Source organism: Chiroxiphia lanceolata, chromosome 20, assembly GCF_009829145.1.
Source record: "Chiroxiphia lanceolata isolate bChiLan1 chromosome 20, bChiLan1.pri, whole genome shotgun sequence".
In the NCBI taxonomy this organism is placed as follows: Eukaryota; Metazoa; Chordata; class Aves; order Passeriformes; family Pipridae; genus Chiroxiphia; species Chiroxiphia lanceolata.
The window spans coordinates 4,884,767-4,905,928 of record NC_045656.1 but is presented as its reverse complement, the minus strand read 5'-3'; the positions used below and the strand labels follow the sequence as shown (position 1 = coordinate 4,905,928).

General features: G+C 43.0%; 1 protein-coding gene across 7 annotated transcripts in view; it reads right to left on the bottom strand.

The window, feature by feature from the left end:
- Positions 1–21,162, bottom strand: part of CUX1 (cut like homeobox 1) — a 271,733-nt gene that overhangs the window by 144,407 nt on the left and 106,164 nt on the right. For all 7 annotated transcript variants that reach the window (XM_032707449.1, XM_032707450.1, XM_032707451.1 and 4 more), the window contains exons 3-4: positions 20,152–20,199; positions 6,813–6,891 (exon numbers count right to left, since the gene is read on the bottom strand). In XM_032707449.1, the coding sequence (XP_032563340.1) occupies positions 6,813–6,891; positions 20,152–20,199 (127 nt within the window). The remainder of the gene's footprint in view (positions 1–6,812; positions 6,892–20,151; positions 20,200–21,162) is intronic.

Sequence of the window (21,162 nt, the reverse complement as noted above, 5' to 3'; positions counted from 1 at the left end):
GAAAAGGCTCCAATTTGATTGTTAATGTTCTAATAATGGCCGAAGACATTGGAATTTCTGCTTGCACAGTGAGCTCAGTGCGAAGGACAGTTACAGAAAACCACTCGTATTCCAAGTTTCATTTCTCCTACTTTGAGTTTATAAAAGAAAAAGGGCCTTCCACTGTGTTTGAAAGCATTTCTGCCACAATCATCCCTTCTTTCTCCTAAAAGCTTCTGAACAGACTTAGCACTAAACCCTCCCAAAGCTGGGGTTTATTCTAATTCCAGTTCACATTCCTGCAACCGAGAAAGGGAAAGTCCAATACTCCCCACCACCAGCACACTCTGCCTTTGCTCTGAACACACAGCACTGCTCCAGTCACTGGGTTTAGGGCTGCTCTAAGTCCACTCCCTGCAGCAACAGCTTCTCAAGGGCTGTGGTGACAACCTCCAGGTGAACACAACCCGTGCCCGCAGGGATATTTTCTGGGATATCTTCTTTCTTATACCTCACATTCTTCCTGCTTCTATTCACTCCATCCTTCCCCTTATCTGCACCTCCCCTCTTCCTTCCGTGCCTCCAGCCTACCAAGTAAAATAGGGCTTGACAACCACACAATAAATTTTTTAAAGTGTGTGCTTTAGGGATATTTCTTCCTTTGAATATTTATTCCAGCTTTTACAAAGGAATTTATCCAATTATTAATTCAACGAGAAAAACTAGAGAAAAAAGTATGTGATCAGACAAGCCCAACTTCGAGCCACGTATTCAGGTAACAGAACTATTTTCAGTTATTTTGACATCGGTTTCAAAACATAAGGATAAAGTGAATGAATTCTAAAGAGGAGAACTGGCCGGGACTTTGTGCTCCATCTGAAAATAACTTTGTAATGTTAACAGCAATGCCCTACCAGCGTGCACTCATCCAGCACAGATCCCAAATTGTGTGTTATGCTGAGGCTCTGAATTCAAACCCCAAGGGGAAGGAGCTGAAGTGATTATTTGCTACTTGTACATTCCTCAGCACTGGGCTGCCCAAAGGCTGGAGCAGCATCCCGAGCGACTCAGACCCTGCTGGAAAATAAAACAGCAGCAGCTGCTGCCCCTACCAGAACTCTGCTCGAAATCCGTCTGCAGCTGGGGCTTTAAACGGTCCCTCTCACCCCCACCCCGGGCACTTCCTTGTGCAAAGGTTTGCAGAACAGTTTGGAGAAAATCACTGATGTCGACAGTCCCTAATTTTCTACTGTACAGGCTTCACTGCCAGAACTGGGGCATTTTTCCCCTGTTTATGCAACTCCCAGTTTTTAACCTGTTCTAAACATGCATCAAGGACTTTGGCTTCAGATGGGATCCACTCACCAGCTAAATCATTGCCTGCAGCCACAGGGGCTTATCGCTTTTCACTCTTTCATGTATTAACTGTGCTCAATTTTCTGCTTAATTTTATCAGATTTTCAAGTGTGTTTAGAAAGACACCCGACTGCTCTGACGAGGGGTGTCTGCACCACTTCTGTGTCCGTGAGCGAGTTCCTTTTGCTTCCCTTCCCCCTGAGACTACTCACTGTAATATTGTTTTCTTTTCCCTCTGAGGTTGAGAAAAGGCACGTTATGAATATTCATTTCCCTTGTAAAGTCAAGGGCAGCAAACTCATAAACCTGTTCATTTTACGGGTCTGTCTTCTATTTTATCCAAATATATTTTATTGGGAAAGGGGTGACCATTTTGTCACATATTATTAACAAATGAGGAACTGCTTAAAATTCTTCACACTGTAATGATATCAAACATTTCTCAAAAATGCTCTGTGCTAATCAGTCTCAACATACCACAAACTTAGGGTTTACTATAACTTGATCCTGCTCTTTAGACAGTTTTGACAACCAATTCACCATTATCCCAGACAAGACTGCTCCAGGTATTAACTTTTTCAAACTACCTTTTTATTATTCTTCTTTGGGATGTGCTTACACATCTTTTCCTCCTCCCCTCTTTATGTCTCCCCTAAATTTACACTGAACCATCTCTCTCTATCGGCACAAGACTGGGGGTGCTTATGTTGAAATTTAAGCACATCACAGGTCATCTGGGTATGTAAAAATCGGTATTATACTGACTTTCTGCTGTCAGGATTGGCATTAACCTTTCTGCTCAACATTACACTTCACCAAAAAATCCAACCATGCCACAGAACATCTGTAAACACAACAACTTCATACTCATTTATCCCCTCCAACACAAGCAGCAGATCATTTTTCGGGGGGGGGGGGGGGGGGGACAAATCCAAAATCAAACCTGTTTTTCTCTTGTATCACCTTTAACCTCAGAACATTGATCAAATACACTTTAAACAGAATTTTCTTGGAGCCCAAACAGCAATGCAAGTCTGGAGAAAGGCAACAGCATGACAGCAGAAAACACTGCAAATCCTACTGCTGCCAGCATGGGAGAGGGGTGAGGGAATGAAGCTTTATAGGGGTGAGAAACAAATTTTAATTTCTGCCTTTAGAAGTAAATCCCTCACACTTACTTTGTGCTTTGCTGATCACTTATTTGAAAAGAGCTTTGTGTTTCCTCAGCGAAATCACTCCTTGGAAAAAGAACCCCCTATGCAGAGCAGTTGGAATGTGCAAGGCTGAACCGGGATTGCACCTAAACAAAAATACTGCGGGAAGTGATGGGTGTGGGGAAAACTCCTTTGGAACGAGCCTGCTCCTCCTTCAAACCCTTTAGTAAGACACAGCACCCATGGCAGGGTGTGCAAGGAGTAAGGGAAAGATAAAATTTCCCCTTCAGCCACCTTTCCCTGTTATGGCTTTTAATTGTTTGGAAAGGGCACATTAAAAAAAAATAAATCTTATTTTTATCCTCTCTTATGTTATGCTTTCCTTAGATAGAGGGTCTTCTGAGCTAAAACACACCACACACATTATAGAGCACCAAATCTGATCACAACAGAGACCTGTGAAGAGTCTCCAATAAAACCACAAGCACATCCCCTTTTACACCCCGAGTCATTTAGTTTCTTGATGAGAAAATTCCTGTTAAGACAAAAAAACCCCCATTTATGGCTCAGCCCTAAAAGGCTGCACAGCCCCTCCAACCTGAGAGCAATTAACTTACCCTCAGTCTCAAACATATATATGCTCAAAAAACGAAATGGTTTTTCCTAGACTATGGAACGAACCAAATTTGGTTTAATTGTGCCACTTCCAGGGAGCAGAGTTTGTTTAAAGGCAGAATCGTTTCTTCTTTGCCTGCCCAAGAGCTGTGCTGAACGACAGAAATGCTGAGAGCTGAGCAAATCCACTGTAATTGTGCACAGGGATACAAACAGCAGAAACTCTATTTAACCAGTTTGTCCAGACCTGGCCTTCACTCGAGTTTCCACGTTTTAACTTTCACTTGAAAATTACAGTGAAGTTTTGTTTTAAAAAAAATTAAGCAGCAAACATCATTCCTTCTTAAAATAAAAATATCTAGTATTTTTCACGCTTAATATTTTTCCTTGAAGCTTTAGTTATGAATATGCTGTTTCTGCAAGGCAACATCCCTCCTCCAAACACACAACAAGGCTCCAATTTCACTTTTAAGTGTTAGCAAGATTAAGACCCTAAAAGCCAAGGGTGCTAACATAATGCACTTATTTTATAAAAATAAAGACAAAGGAATCTTGAACAGATGGAAGAAAGCAGATCCAACCTCCCTTTACTTCAAAATAAATATATTCACATTATTTTTAAAGGTAAGTTTTGACAACCTTGTTGATTAGTGCAATTCATGTGGCAGCATTTGCTTTTCCCTAGCTCTCTACTGCATACTGAAAATAAGGTAATTAAATGAGAAAATTAATTCCATTAATTAAAAATGTTCAGTCTCAAGCAAGACAGAACGATCTGAGTGCGAATTACAGCTGTATAAATGTACATAAACCAAAATGTTTTCCTTGACATGTACTTTCCTTTAGGAAGGATAAATTTTTGCAGCACAAAGCAATGATAATGCTATTTTAACAGCATCATAAAGCTGGAGAAAGATATATAAAAAGTCTGGTTTATCCTTTAAAGAGAAAACCCCTGATGTACATAGGAAAATTTACAAGTAAAATACCACCCTTCCCACAAATTCCTTACTGGTGAGCCTGAGTGAAAACTCTGGTCAAGTCAGGAAAAAAAAATCATTAAACTTAGCTGAATCCATAAAGCACCGTGGTTGGAGTTTCAATACAGATCATTTTATAGTAAAATTAAAATAGAAGCCCTTTTTAATTATATAAAGTGTGCACATTATTACTGAGGAGAGAAATACACGCTTTCCTCAAGAACCATAAAATTGGCTGCTGGGAATTAGACTTCAGCTGCAATTATTATATGGTCCTATAAAGGATATTGAAAGTCTGATAAAATTGCACCCTTGTCATGTAACAGCGATGTTTAATGCTAAATAACCACTCTGCAGCATTCCAGGCATAGCTTTCTCCAAACATCACAGCTCCCTTCTCACACCGAAAAGAAAACAGAGCAGGACTGGGGAGCTAAAAGTATACCTAAATATTTGAAATACCAAATGAACAGGTCAAAAGATATGTAAAGCCACACAGAGGCAAAACAACACGTGTGATAAATGAATACTGGTGGTTGTTTATAAAGGAAAGCACTCCGTGGATACCACCCGAGCCTCCAGGGATACACCTACCCAGCCCTCCATGGATACTGCCCAATGGAACAGACTACCTGGGATGAGAAGGGAAGAAAAAAGAGCAACACAGTGGAGCAAGTGCTGAAGTGCATGTGCCTCACACTGACAAAGAGCAGTGCCACACATTCCTCAGGGCTGCTTTCCTTCTCCTTGCAGGACGTGTTGTAAACAGGGAGTATTTGTTACGCCTGCACGCAGCCACGGGAGACTGGCTGGCCTTCTCCTGAGAACCTGGAATTTGCACTCTCAGGCCCTGTAAATAGAGCATGGGACTAAAAACCTGGAGATGTTTCTCGTCCCACAGACTCCACTGCCCTCACAGCTCAGCCAGGCTGCAATTTTTCTGTGCACTGAGAATATCAAAGAAATATTTCTGTGACACGTAACACAGGGCATGTGAAGGGAATGTGGCTGTGGGGTGTGGAAGTAGGGCTGTGAATTTTGCTCCTGCCAACGAAGGAAAAGAGAAAATCCTTTCTCTTATGAAGAAGTACTGACAAAGTCCCTCACCATTTAGATCCCACAGCACGGGTGGGATGTACATCCCTCCTTCTCCATAAGGCTTTGGTCTGACCTGCTGTTCAAATCCCAGCACCTGTGTCAGTGCCAGGCTTCACAAAGAAGCCCCTGCACAACAGCACACGAAGGATCCCACACAGCCCTTGTTTGACACGACTGCTCAGTCGTGAAAAGACACAGACAATTCAAAATCCAACCTACTCAGCTCCCAAATTACGGCAGGAAGCAGCCCCCTGCCTTAGTACAGAGATGGAAGGGCTGCAGTGTCTCTCTCCAGCAATGAATACTGGACTCACAGACTGCAGGAACGTTGGATATGTTCTCATGGAGGGGTTTCCATCCCATGCCCACGCTGCTCGTGCCAGGCACTGCCCACACCCTGTACGTGACATTCAGACCCTCTCTGAGTTGTCTACCTCATCCCAAGGCATGAGCAGGTGGGCAAAGGGAACTGCTCAGCGTTCAGTGGAACACTACTGAGACTCTGAGCAGGAAGTAAGTAAAGGAAAGCTCACAGACCATGGCTGATTAACCTAAAAAACATTTCCAAGGCAGCTGCAGGCTAGGAAGGGCATGGTGAGTCGCTGCATCTCTATAAAGGGACTGGCCACTGAGCACTGCTCAACTATGAATGTGAAAGCACAAAAAAATACATATTTTAGCTCAGACTGAGCATCTGAAAACACTGACCTTTTAACCAGTTAATCTATAAACCAAAACATTAAAAAATTAATTTTTATTCGAAGCGTGCATGAAATGTGCTCCTTAAAAGGTAAAGCCAGTAAAGACCAAGGTGCACTTTGCAATGAGGCCTTAAAAACCCTTTTAAGCCCTTAAAAGTATTAACTACACCTCAAAACCTCTCTTGAGATATTTTCAATATTATATATAATGTCAATGTTTTATAGAAGTATAAAATGACACACACACTGTCATGGGCCAACAGCTCAGTCAGGCCAAGATGTGGCAGAGGAGACTTGGACTCCTCACTCCCTCTCAGCTGTGGGTACAGCTGGAAAAAGAAAAATCTGTTCAGACAGTATTTACTAACCACTGGGGAAAACAGAAAAATCAACTCCTAAAATGTAAAAAGAAATTAACTGAAACCAAACGCCAAACAAAGAAACTTCGGATGCCAAACAAAGGAAAGTTGAAAACACGTACAATAAATGCCTTCAAACAAAATTCATGATCGTGCTTACCCTGCACAGAACAGAAATTTGGTAGTGATTTACTACCAAAAGCAGTAAGGCTTTTCCTTTGGTTTTTTAGAAGGCATGAAAAACATTGTCTTTAAAAAATACAAATATTACTGTTTCTTGATGAAGCTTCTTTTGCGTCAAAAATGTCTGAACCCCCTCATAAACAAATTACTGAGGATCATGCAATATTGCAATAATATAAATTGATTTATACAAACATTAAATGTAACGTGAAGTCATGAAATGTGCCTTGGTCACAGTTCTCTCCACTGGAAACAATACTGGAGCATACCAGTTCCAGAACAGAGCTCTTGCTCATATTTACCTTATCAAAGGTAGAAAAAGTGCCCACTACCATTCACACAAACGTGAGCCATCAGTCTTTCAGAATAAGGAAATAATTTGCTTACCTGGAACGTCAATTAATCTCTTATAAACATTCAAGAAGGCTGCCTCTGCTTCTTTGCTTCGTTTGCCCAATGCGTCAATCTAAGGGGGTGATGAGAAAAGAGGCTTTAAGACTTGTTCCAATACAACTCTTACACTCAGAGCTATAAATATAAATTTAATAGATTTCACGTAAAACTCGTTGATACACAAAAAGGGAACCCGAGTCTCCTGTGTACAGCTCCAACAGAAGCAGCCTTATAAGATTATTCCTGCCCCATCTGTACTGAATATAATTCAAAGTCCATTTTTCAGCACAATAACAAGCATAATTTTTTTAATCAAAATTTTTACGAACACTCCTGCCTGTTGTGATTCTTGACTTTAAATCTTTATAAAAAGCCTGGTATTTGCCAGGCTCTCCCCTCACCAACTCTTTTCCTTTACCACTTAGTGAGATCTAACACAGAAAATGGAGCCGTGGCCACTTCTCATGTCCCACTCTGCCTTTTTTGTGGGAAACATATTTTTCTATTATTTCCACTGAGCCTGTGAGAGGATGGAAAGATGAACTTGATGGGCACCCTGGGGTACTTAACACTAAATAACTGTGAATCTTCTACATGCAAAAAAGGTTTTGTGACCCAGCTCAGGCACAGACCCGTGGAGTCTATACTGTCTGCACCCAATACCAGGCTCTTCTGACCAGCTTCTCTTTGTGTTCTGTAACACACACAATACTCATCTAAGAATTTATTTTTATTATTTTGTTATTTTCATCTAAAACTCCATTTTACAAGGAAAGGCAGCTTAATGGCTCTAAGAATAAAATACTTCTTCCACAGCAACTCTTTTTTGTAAACGCATATTTTCCTATCGTAGTAGAAAACAGAGGATTTACTATTACTAAATATTGACAATAAGCAACCAAACTGACTCAAGACCAGATCTACTGAATTAATACTCCAAAGCAGAGAGACAGAAAGGGAAACAGGAAAGCCTGACACAGCTCAGTGGCAGCTTACCCAAATCAGGAAACCAAAAGCATGGAGATTAGCATTTCCATATTTTAATAATAGGCAAGGAAGGATCTGAAGAACTACAGATACAAAGGCCTGATATCAATTCTTCTGTGTATTTAAAGAGCAGTTAATAGCATGGAACCATTTAAAGGTGTGGACGTCACCAGGGCCTAAAAAAGGAAGGTCCTGCCTGAAAAACGTCCTTGAATTCTTTCTCTGCATTATTGATTCGGTAGATAAGGCAGGAACAATGGCCAGACTTCACTGTATCTGTACTTCAGGAAAGTATCTGATATTTTATTGTACAGGAGGGAGATCTGCAGGGTTAGAAAGCATGCGACCAACCTGTGGTGTGGCTGGGCTTTGCCAACGCTCCGGCACGGGAAGCGGAGGGTGCCAGGGAGCGGAAGCGGCACAGGGAGGAGGAGAGATAAGCAGGAGGGTGCTGTGGGGTCAGCTTTGGTGCCACTTCTGTTTACTTTGTACTAAAATGACTCTGTGAAGAGCAGGGAAGGATTTGGGAAGGGAGGGGAGGGGGGAATCCTGCAATGTGGATGATTAAATACCGCGGCCAAGTGCAGCGGAGCGCGGGACAGCACGTGATGGGTACAGATCAGCCTCGCGGCTCCTAAGTGACTTGTAGAGATCATTACGGGCAGGATTAAGGGCAGAAAACCAAACAACAAGGACAACTGTAAAAATCACAGAGGAGAACAATGCACAACCAAGAAAAGGCTTGGAGGGGAGGAGCCGAGGAGGGAAGAAAGTACACGGACAGCGTCCGCACAGCATTTGGCAGCACCAGGGAAATCTTGGGAGATACGGCGAGAGGTTGGAAGGAGACAAGTTCAGGTAACACAATACAAGGCTGTGTTTAGAGAAATTCACCAAGTTCCTATTTCACTGACATCCCTCCAAAATCTGGATTCATTTATGGAGGTTGGTGGAGGTGTAGCATAACTGAAACCTGACCTATTTGCAGCTAGCAATTAGAAAAAAAAGAAAGGTATCTGAAAGGTGATAAACGAGCATCAGAGGTCAGAATGGGGGAGGATGTGGAGAGCAGATATAAATTCTCAAGAGGTGCTGGCCATGCTTATCTGTCAGAATTTACCAAGAAAGGCTATGGAAAGGCACCGGAATCTCCCAGGGCACACGACGTGCCGGAGAGCAAGGGATTGATGGTCGTGAATAACCCATTTATTAATCTGAATTCAAGCAATCACAGATGGACTGATGCTCATTAGGGAATGAGAACACAAGTAATTCAGTTGGAACATTTTCACACAAAGCCTGTTGGAAAGGAGACCACGGACCAAAGTGCCAAAGGCAGGGAGGCCCCGGGACGTGGAAATCGATGCTGGGGAGCGTCAGGCACCGCTCGGGGACGGGCGCGAAGGAAGGGGCACCACCAGAGAGGCTTCTGCAGTTGAGCTGTTTCCTGGGTACGTGGAGACAGACTCTGAAGGCCAAGGAACACCATATGCTCCACTTGTGGACTTTTAACGTTCCCACATACAATTTTCTCTCGCTGCTGCTCAGCAGAGAGCAGCCAAATTTAAATTACTATTATTAAATACAATTAGCATTACAGCACTGATTCTGTACTGTATTTTGAAAAATTCATTTGCCCCTTTTATGAAAGCCAAAGCGTTTAAAATGCTTCCATTTCTGAGAAATAACAGGATGGATTTGTTTGCCTATTACAGTTTTTCCACATTTTAATAAAGAGCATTTGTACTTATATTCTCCCTAAGTATTATAAGAGGTATGGTTTATTCAGTCCTCACCAGTTATAGAGTGATGGAAATATAAACCAGAATTGAAACAACATCTTCCAAGGAGATCAGAGACTTTCCAAAGGAAGCAGTTTGTAAATCACAGGTATTTTACACCTTTTCGCCCCCTCTAAATTCAGAACCAGAATTCCAAACAATCCCACCAGGCAGAAATATGGGTTTATGTTTTAGTTGTTAAAAAAATAAATCAACGTGCCTGGTTTAAAGTTCTACTAAAAATGAGCATTGCCTCTATTTTATACCTTAAAATAAAATTTAGAAAAAGCACCATGACAACTTTAACTGGAATGAAAAAATAATTAAGCATGCCAGCACCCAGGTGTGTAAGGAAATAAGGAAATATGGGATGATGAAAAATGCATAAAAAATAGCAAAATATAATTGAAGTCCAGAAAGAGAGGAAACAGAGCACTGAAATGACATGGAAGCATTTGGAAGTTCACTGAAAATTTTTCAAATCTAAGTAAAATTGGTTCAGGAGCCAACAAGGCTGAGCTGCAATCAGCTCACATTAAACAGTTGAACTACATTATAAAACTCTTGCTGAACATTTTTATTTGACTCTAAAAACTTCAGGGACCCTGAAAGAAGTCAACTTATAATTACACTCGCGTTGTCTTGACACGAGCTCAGCTCCAAATCTTAATTTATCTAAACCAGGCCCCATTATGTCTTCTCCGAGCAGAAAGAAACAACAGTGACCTCTGTATTCCCCACCACCCCCATAAACATATGTTCACTTTTAAGTTTTGGCATACTATTTGTCTTGATAATACCACTGGCGCTGCAGTGCAATAACGGAACTGAGACACCAGGAATCCTCCCTCCTCATCTCACTCAGCTTTAAAACATCACATCGGTCTGAGAGTGCTCCTCCCTTTATCCACCTTGTTTTTCCAGGTCAAGTGCTCTCATGAGTCGTTGCTCAGGGTCTCGAGGTCACCCTGGAGGCTGAGTGACATCCTTCCCCTCCAGAATCATCTCCCTGCTGTGAAAATCTCTGTGAGCTGCTCCCACGCTTTGCTGCTTGTTGCCCCACACTCCTGGCACGTTCCCCTGGAAGCACGGACAGCCTAGCTCAGGATCACTTGGCCCCAGTCTAATATCAACTACACCTGGCTAAAATCAGATTATCATCATGGATTCATCTCCACATTTACACAAGCACCATAAATCTGGCACCTGTGTCAGGGAAGGTGCTGAACGCGGTTTTATCTCTTCCTGTTTCAGCTGTGTCCAGTCAGGTTCAAACAGGTAAAAGCCAAGTCTGTGGCTTTAGTTTGGAATCTTTCACTCTTTATGCACTAGGAAATTTCAGCATTAATTCAAGCCTGGTGTCTACTGCCCCCCAAATCTGCTGTGTGCAGGTCTGCAGAGGTGGGATGCTCTGGGCTGTACGTGGTACCGCCTCTGCAGTCAGACCAAAGGCTGCACAGCTGCATTCCTGAATTTAAAGATGAAACAGGATGATGAAGCTCTTTGCCAGGAAGCTGGGCTGCCAGATGCCAGCACATCCTGCACTGACACTTAAATTCTCTGAACTTACGGATATCAGCACATTAGCACATTTCAGACCATGAGAGTGGCACATCTGTTGCTCCTCTTGGATCCACTTGGATCGCTCAACAAAGCTGAATGTTTGGGATGGTGAACTCGAATCCCCAAGACAACTCCTTTGTGAGAGGATCCCAATGCTGTGTCTGTCCAGCATTACTGTCCAGCATCAGTGATTTACTCACAATTCCTTTAACTGCAGATCCACAAACACAACTATGCTAAATAGGAACTTTGTAGCCTCAACTCCTCTACTTATCCTCATTGTTCTTCAGCTGTAATCCTGACTCTCATTAACCACCTTAACATTAAAGACCTGTCTTTCACTGTCCTGCACACAAAAATAAATGACTTAAAAGAGAAGCTATTTTTCTGTTCTGATTTTTAATAAATAGATGCCTTAAGGAGACACCCATCCCCCTTCCCCTACACATCTCCTCTCATATTGTTTTGCATCATGAAGTTTTTCCATTTGTCTTCAATTACTTCAAGTTACCAAAATGCCATTAAGAATTGGAAGAAACATATTAAACCAAAGGAAAAGCACAATAACAGCTCATTAACGCACCATTCTTTTAAGCTGTGCTATATTCTTAAACAGCTGCCTTGGAATCAAATGGTGGTTATAGTAAGGGTATTAATGCTATGCAAAGGCACCAGTCTTGCTTTGAAGCCTTTACAACAGAGCTTGGCTGCTCTTTCATATAAAACTGTCCATCAGCTGCTCAGGTGGTGCAGCACAACAGCTCTACAACCCCCTGTGTGTGTACATTAGGAAGCACCCAGCTGGCTTGATTTCAATTTCTTAATATCCATCTATCAATAAATAAATTAATAAAAATATGACATTATAATTTTTCAAATTAATAAAAATATACAGTTCACCAACCCAGTTAATTTATTTTGCCGCTGACAAAAGAAAAAGTAAAAAAAAATACTGCATTTAAGCTTTGTTGCAGTCAAAAAGAGTTTTGAAGCAAAATTAAAAAGAAAATTATTTCTGTGCAGCTGCTTAAAGCATATGGTGTGGATTTTAGCTGGGCTATAAATTCTTGAACGGAATTAAGGACTTCACAGTGGATCCAATACCAATCTGCTTCACCAAAGCTGCTTGGGCTGGGACACAGGTATGATACCAGGGAAAAGCCTGGGAAGAGCATCCCCGCCTCACCACTTTGTTGGTTTAACCTCAAGTCAAGAAGAGAGCTTTAAGAAGGACTCAAATCCCTCAACTTTTCAATTCTGCCTCCCTCCAGTGCGAAACAGCTGCAACCTTGAACCCTTAAAACCTTCCCTTCCTTTCATGCCCAGATAAATCCTGACTTTCCCAGACAAACAACGCTGCCATCCCCCGAGGAAAGCTCCGCTCCCTCGCTCTCACAGGACAGCTTCTCATTGCTTTTCCAATCTTTGATCTTCCTGCCCAGTTAAACAGCCCAGCCCAACATGTGCCTCCAGATATTGCCAGCTCTAAATCGCGTGTGCCGTTTGCCACCCTGCCCCGGGATCACGGCCACGGCGGGTCTGCTTTCCCTGCTGGACCTCTCCTGGAGCCTCAGGTAACCCATGTGCCTCCCTCCTCACCCCTCTCTCTGCATTTTGGGTTTCTCAGCTCCTGCTCTCACCCAGCTCCCAACCCATCCATGGGGAGCAGAACAGCCCAGATCCCTCCTCCTGCCTCAGGCCACCGGCTGCCGCTTCTCTTGCATCAGCTCCAGCCCCGGCGCTGCTGTTGCATGATTCAGCTCAGTGACTCGATGAAAAACTAAGCAAAGAGGGAGAGGAATTTATTTTCCATCATGCCAGCACACTGAACTGACTCATCCTGTGCATTTGCTGGGCTCAGCAGGAGGGAGGAGGTGGACACCCCGGGCCAGGGCAAGGACACCCGTCGGCATCAGTCCTGCACCCGCAGGGACTGGGTACAGCACGAAAGCAGAGTGACAAATACAGATGGCAAAAGCAGGGTCAGAGTGCCAAATGTTACAGAATTCCCCTCTCTCACTATTCTATTGATCAGTCTTCATAGTATGAAAGTGGATTGACTTTGTTAATATCTACATTAGTTAATATAATACGCTCCGATGCAATGACGTGTTAGAATTTTACTGGAGACTTTGGTATTTTTCATGCTGAAGTAAAACAAACTGAAGGACAGCCTGGCCCTGGAAATAAGGACTTGGCTTCATGGAAGCTTAGAGCTGTCTGTGAAGGACAAAGAATATGCCTGAACACCAAGCTAATGCCAGCATCTCAGCCCCTCTGACACATCTCAGCCCATCTGACACATTATTTAAACCCTCACAGTATTTTCTGGTGCTACAGATCAGTAACTCCAGGGACACCTGGATCCATAGACAAGCAGCAGGAACACGGAAGAAATAGGGTTGATTTGCAAAGTTTTACTCCAATTAGTAATCAATAACGTGGGTGCTCGTGTTTAGTCAAATCATGTGGTACTGGAACTTAAAGGGCTGTAAGAAGCCTGTGCGAAACCAGATTTGGGGTGGTCCAAGTTTGCTGGGGCACCTCATGCACATGGATAATTATTTACCCTTGTAGTTCTACACTTTGCATCCCATCCTCTCTCCTCAGTCAGCACAGGCTGAATTCCCTTAATGCTACAAAGCTGAAACAAAGAGATGACTTGTAAACAGGGGACACATCCTTCCCCCAAAATTGAAAGAACATCTTTCTAGTGAAGAGATCAGCAAATCATTTGCTCTGTCACTAACTGGGGAGAGATATCAGTTCTGAGCCTCGAGGTTCTGCAAGAGCACAAGGATGGAGAACATCTGCCAGTCCAGCCACGTCTGGTGTGGCAAAGTGGGGCAGGGAGGAAGGGGAGAAAGCAGAACTCCTATGAGGGCAGAGCAGCCTGGGCTATCCCACACCACCTCCAGCTTCCCAGGAGCTTCACATAAGGTGAGTGGGTGGTCTGACCTGCCCACTTACTTCTCCTCCTGCCTCTGAGCAGTGACCTGGAACCTACAATCGCTTCTCTCTCTTATGGACAATCCAAACTTTCATTTAGATATTTTAAAAAATTAGGTCAGAGGAATCCGTGCAAGAAGGAGCACATTAACAGCCTTTGTGCAAAACCCACCTGCACATAAATACCAAAATGCAACCTTTTGCTGGTATTTTATACTGAGCTCACCCTCTTGCTTCTCTTTTATGACAAACCAAGACCAGACACCGATTTGTGTAGAGCCTCAGAGTAATTCTGTAATAAATACAGAGATAATTCTGTATTTGGAGAAGTAGGGACTGGATTCTAACGACGCTCGGCAGAACACCTCACCCAGCCCAGCCCTCCTATCCCCATTCCTTCCAGCACCCTTCAAGCTCTCTTTTTTTCACAAGGATGAGAAGATGCTCCTGACCCTGCGAACTGAACCGGGGCTGCCTGTCGGAATCCTGCAGAAATAGTTTCCCGGCACCGTTGTCGTCTCCCCGGAACGCGTGGCAGCGGCATAGCGGGGCTCCGTGCAGACAGCCCACCAGCTGCCAACGGGCACTCAGCACTTTGTCAATTATATAAAAATCAGAGGATTTGGGCTCATCCTCCCCAAAGTTGCCCTGGCAGTACCTGCTGTCTCGGTATAACTTGCCTGCACATGGGATGGGAGGGAGAGGAACCTGCCAGAGCTTGAGGAAGGTGCTCGGTGCCTGTCGCTTGCTTCTGGTGGGGTGTGTTATGTTTGGGACTTTGCCCGTTATCCCCACAGCTGAGAAGTGTCCCAGGGTCATACAGGAGAGGCTCTGACTGTATCTGAGAGTCTCTAAGTTCTGTCCATCACCTGGAGCTCAGTGTCTCCTCCCAGGGATGCTTCTGACCCTGCAGCAGCCGCCCCACGTGCTCGGCACGGAGAGCGCATCTGCCTTCGAGATGCTGGAGTGTATTTAAATCACCTTCCTCAGGAAAGATGTTGTTTAAACTGCAATCAAGCCAGCCAAAAATAAATAAATAATCATTTACACACTTCTGTAAACAAAGCAATGAATGGCTGTGGAGCTGCCTTTACCCCAAGAGGAGGCCGTGACCTCTCCCCTCTCCAACAGCTTTGGGGAAGAGAACTGAGATGTGGAGTGGACATTAACAGAAAATTAACTGCCAAAAATATTCACTTTACTCCACTTTGGTAAATGCAGTGTTTTAATGGGACTTCCACTGAAAAGCAGGGAAGCTCTGGGCCTAAACACAGCGCTGGATTTTGATGTATGCTGTTGACTTCCCCAACACAGAGCAATTTGTAATAGCTTTGCCACGCTGTTGTTTTCAAAGCTCCTGCTACATCACAAGCATTTATTTCTGACCACAAAATTACATTTATTCAACAGAAAGCAGCTCAGGGTCTTTAAGAGGTTAACTTCTGGAGTGCTTGGCTGCTCTCCAGCCTCTGTACGAGCATCAGTGCTAACGCAAGGCACACAACAGCACCCAGGCTGGCCATGATTAATAGAGTGCTGAACACGCTGCTTTCCACATACACACACTTTTCATTCCCTTGCTTCCATAGATCATGGACTTATCCTCAAAATATCTGACTGAAATTGAATTTGGCTTCTCTCTCAACCGTTCATTTCCTATGTTATGCAAGGTTATATCCTTTTCTGCATGAGCAGAACCAAACCAGCTGCAGCTTTTGAGAAGAAAATGTGTTTTCAATTATGAAGCTGGCCTGAATATTGAACCACAGTTCTACTGCTGCTCTAATTGAGCCATCATGGAGCGAACCTACAGGAAAGAAATTGTATTAATTAGGTTTGGAAATTTAACACGAGGAAATTAAAGGGGGTAAAACAAAAAAAAAAAATAAAATATATGAGGTATCAGCTCAGGAATACTCCTTCAAAATGCAGAAGGAATGTAGGTCTGTAGTGGTTTAGGCACACACACTATTAGAGTACCCCTTCAAAGGCACAATTAGGAGTTCCAGCACATCAAACTGATTTTCAGCTTCTGTTGTCTGCATATGGAAAATTATTAAATTACTCCACTGACCAAATTAATAGTTTAAAGAGCAATTCAGCTAAGTGGGGAGCCAGAGTGGTCTCCTCAGAATGGCAATACCCTTAAAAGCACTTGCTCTGTGAGAAGAACATGAGAAATGGCTTTCACAGAAATCAAGTCCAGTTCGTTGTTTCGGAGTCTGTGCCTTAAAGGGTTCCCCAAGTGAGGGATTACTGCATTACTGTTGGACAGTGCTCTTATGCCACATGAAAAGAATGGTAATGACCTCAGGAAATCCTTTCCCAGCCTTAAAATATCTGTCTGATGACTTCACAAATACGGATTCCAACATTAGATTTCCATACCACAGCTTCAGCTCCGTGAATTAACAGAGCCCCCAAGACCATCAACTTCCTTTTGCTTTCTTCCTTTCAGATTTCATGTACAAATATCCAGGCACTGATGCACCCACGGTAAAGCACAGTGACCCACCCAAAACACAGCTTGTTCACATGGCTGCTTGCAGGAGGGCCTTGCAAATTATATATAATCATTTCATGATTGGATGGTAAAGCTCTTTAACCTCTTTCTCATTCTGTCCTGTATTTAGCCCAGCATAGGGTGAGCAAACCATTAATAAGTTGCATCCTCAGGTTAATGGTAAGAAAAAGGAAAAAAAAAAAAAAAAAAGATAGATTTAAGACAGAAGTGACAGGAATTTTACAACTCTTAAATTAATGACTTTAATTGTCTTCTCACAATAGCCTTTTTGCACTTTCCAGACCTTAAATCTTTCAGGAAAGCCAGAAGAGTTACTCACAAAAAAATCAAAAGAACAATACCATCAGCTTTGAATCAGACACAACATTCTGCTCAATTAGAAAACTGCATTCAAATTTCCATTAAAATCCTAAATAAGGAAAAAGTACCATAATGAAACTATTCTCCAGTGATGAATTAATAGAGTCTCCTGCTGAACTAGGAATGCATTTTAGTACTTGTAGTACGCTAAATTTCATTTCATAATGCTCTTACTTTAACTCATCATAAAAAAATCCAGTTACTTAACACACTGAGATCTATACAAAAAAAGTTATTTCCAGTTACTAATGGAAACTGGTTATTTGATAACTGAAACAGTTTTTATCTGAATGAATGAGATAAATAACTAAGGAATACAGAATGTTCTGTACTGGGGGTTTATTTAGAAATTCATATTATACAAGAGGGAAAATATGGGGGGAAGTATCAATATTCCATGCTCAAAGAAAAGGAAAATTGGCTAAAGTGACCTGTGGATTTGTTTAAACAAAGTCAGCTGGCCCCAGGTTTACCAGCAGCTCCCATAAATCACACTTGGGAGGATACATAAATACCTGAGCTTAACTTCACCTCTCTCCAAGTCACGTCAGGCTCACCAAGGTTCAGTCCAAGGACAGTTTAAGTCAACCTGAGCTGACACATTTGCTCTGCTCCTGCCCTTGCCTTTGCTCTCCTGGCCTCCCCCCTGCACTGAGCTGCTGCTCTGAACCAACCTGGTGGGAAACTAAGCCAGCAAAAGAAGGGAAAAAAAGAAAACTTTGTGCCCCGACATGAACAGGGACACCTTTCACTAGACCAGGTTCCTCAGAGCCCCATCCAACCTGGCTTTAAACAATTCCAGGGACAAATCTGGGGCTGAAAACTGATGTTTGTGTAGTAAAAGCAAGGCACCTCTTGCCCTCCTCCTCCTTCCTCCTCCCTGCTCACATCCCACAGGTACTGTGTGGACAAAAGGTCCCTCTGCCAGCTCTCCCAGGACATTAAATATCAATTAACAGGTTAACACACAATTGCAAAGCAATCCCATGGGGCTGGGGGGGGGGGGGTGTCCCGTCCCCAGCTGAGCCATCTCGGGAAATGGTAATCGAGGCATCTCCAGTGGATCTGAAATGGGAAGAAGCCTATTTGCTTAACACAGCTTGTCCCTGAGATACCTGGAGCATTCATCTCCTGATCTTTTAGAAAGTCAGCCTTAACAACAAACAGAAACCAGATCTATATCCTGAACAATCAAATGTAACTCAGCAGAACAGACCAATATCCTTCATATTTTGATTTGTCTCCAAAACAAGATACAGTAATTACATCTATAATCAAATACCACAATTCACAGCTTAATGTTGTGCATTTATGTAGTCAGTCATAATTAGTTCAGGTTTTTTAGGTTTCTAAAACCCTGTCAAGATTAGGGAGACTGGAATCACCAGCTCAGAGATTCAGCAGCACAATCTTGTAACGTATTTGTGCTTTGTTTACATAACAGGGGGTTTCTACCAACAAATTTTACTCCTGTGAGGTTGAATTTGTACCAAAATAAACTTAATTTTTGTATCAGTGAAGCAAAGCTACAGAGGAGGAGTGTGTATGAGCCATACACAGGAACAGGGAGCTGTCTCTGGCGAGATCTAACAGGGAAATCTTCTTCACTGTAGCCAAATTTGGATTTATGCTTCTCATTTGATCCTCAGACATCCCCTTCATGAAAAACAGTGCTGAAAGCACACATGCACTTTTCAGTCAGTGCATTGCGAGCTTGAAACTGAAGTGAAAAGGTTCTAAAAGTACTGCAATCCACTCAGAGCAATTTTAAAGTGTAAATTTCCATTGGCAAACGGACTCGCACAAGTCATTCTTTGTTCTCACAAATGTCTATTAGATACATCAAGGACAAAGCTGTCATGTTTATTTATTTATTTCTAGCAATACATGGGAAACTGGGTTGTAAAGTAAAAACTACCACACTGCTTTTAAATGAGGAGTTACTGCCTAGCTGGGATACAGATTCAGCAGGATGTACAAATGCAAGTCTCACTAAGGGGAGTTGTGCACCTAACTCCCTGTGCTGACTCCTGGAAACACGCTTTAGGGACATATTTCCTGGATAACTTTAGGGGCACAGCTCTATAATATGTAAGGGTATAAGCTAAAACCTATATCCACCACCCCACACAGGCATGGATCTTTATAAGGACAAATGGAATTTGCAGCCTCCATCCCGGATGTTTTCCTAGCAGTGGTACCACAGCTCCCATCTGGCCTCATGTGAGTGAGCACCCCAGTGCTGGCCACAGCAAAAATGGAAAATTCTCTAACTGGCCCAGCTACCCCTGCCTATAGAAATACTTCAAAATAACAACAGTTGGCTTTGAAACTCGTGAGCATTCTACTTGTGTGCTCTCAGTGGTGTGAAGAGAAATCAAAGTCGGAGCCAGCACCAGAGCTGTTAATGCTTTCTGTTGGTTTTCCAACAAACACCTGCCAACTTAAGGTTTTCCATCAGCCCTCTTAAATACAATGTTTTACAGCTGAAAAAGTTTGCAGTGAGAACTGTTTGTAGTATCCTAATGTGTTGTGTAAGTACATTACACTGCACTCACGAGGAGCTCAAACCCTGAGGTCGGCGAGGCACAGCGAGCTGGATGTGCCACCTGGGTCATGCCACGGGGAGGAGATGCTGAGGGCTACTGAGAGCAAAGTGGTGTGGCCAGTTTAGGTTGTCCAGCACAAATCTAGTGTATCACAGAATCACAGAAAGGATGGGAAGTGACCTTAAAGGTCATCTCTTTCTACCCCCCTGCCATGGGCAGGGACACCTTCCACCAGACCAGGTTGCTCAGAGCTCCATCCAACCTGGCTTTAAACACTTCCAGGGATGGGGTAGCCACAACTTGCCTGGACAACCTGTGCCAGGGCCTCATCAATCTCACAGGGAAGAATTTCTTCCTAATTTAAACCTACTTCTTCCTCATTTAAACCTACTCTCTGTCAGTTTGTAGCCGTTCCCCCTTGTCCTGTCACTCCATGCTCTTGCAAAAAGTCCCTCTCCATCTTTCTCACCCTTCAGGTGCACACACAAAATGCAAAGGGCTGAGCCCCTGCCCTGCCCAGGGGCTCTGTGCCCACCTGGCCACGCTCACAGACCACCAGCACACCAGGCTCAGGTGAAGCAGCACAAAAAGCACCATGAGAAGCATAAATAAGCTCTTACCTCTCCCTGGAAACTCTTCAGTAACGGAGCTACCTGTTTGCGCAGGTCCTGGAAGAGAGAAGTGAGACATTCCATCAGAAAAATCGGAAAGGACAGGTCCTTGCCAAGTTTTTCCTGACGTTATTTTCGGTTCTGAAGTGCTGCTTAAATTCTGATTGCATTTTATGGGGGCTCTGATTAAAACAGGAGTGTACCTGGAATTCACTTTGAACAGGTCTGAATTCCCAGTCTGACATACACCTGTATCTGCTGCAAATGGTATTAATTATCAACACTGTGGTGATGTGGGGTAAGCACTGAATGCCTTCAGTCCCCTAATTCAGCTGAAACATTAATGAGATTAGAAGTAAATGCCTCTATCAGCGTCCACAGCAGCTACACCTCTGAACTTATGCCAAGGAAATTCCCACAGATGGGAGCCAGGCTTAAAGGAAGATGACTCTGGACCATCATTTCAACTAAGAGTGCTGCTATTTTGTAAAATCTCTATTTCTATTTGTTATTTTCTCAGGAGTGCTCTGATTTTAGCCATCAGAGAACTGGAGCACATTTAAGATGACAGTATTGTTTGTTGTAACTCAAAATCTCTTCTTCCAAATCACAACACACCTAGTGCTATAAAAGTCATTAAAATACTGCCCACAGAACCAATCTAATGGTTTATAGCATATTTTTACTTAGCAACCAAGATAACTTAGGACAAAAAAAGGTATATCTATTGTGCATTGAATTCTCTGTGGCTCCCCTTTTAAGCTGGTTTGGGTCTAATTCACTCGAGTTCTCATCATTCTCATTACATGCACACCTGAAGAATAAAATCCTGTAACTTTACAGAGGACAGTGTTGTTCATGCACAGCCAAGATGCTGGATTCCTGGCTTTGCCACTGACAAGACACGAGCAGTGACCCCATGGTGAACTTACACCTAGGAAAAAACCTGGAAGAGGTAAAAACCAGTAACGTGATGCTGCATTTAGAAGGGCAGCATTGCTTTGGGAAGAAGGTGAATTT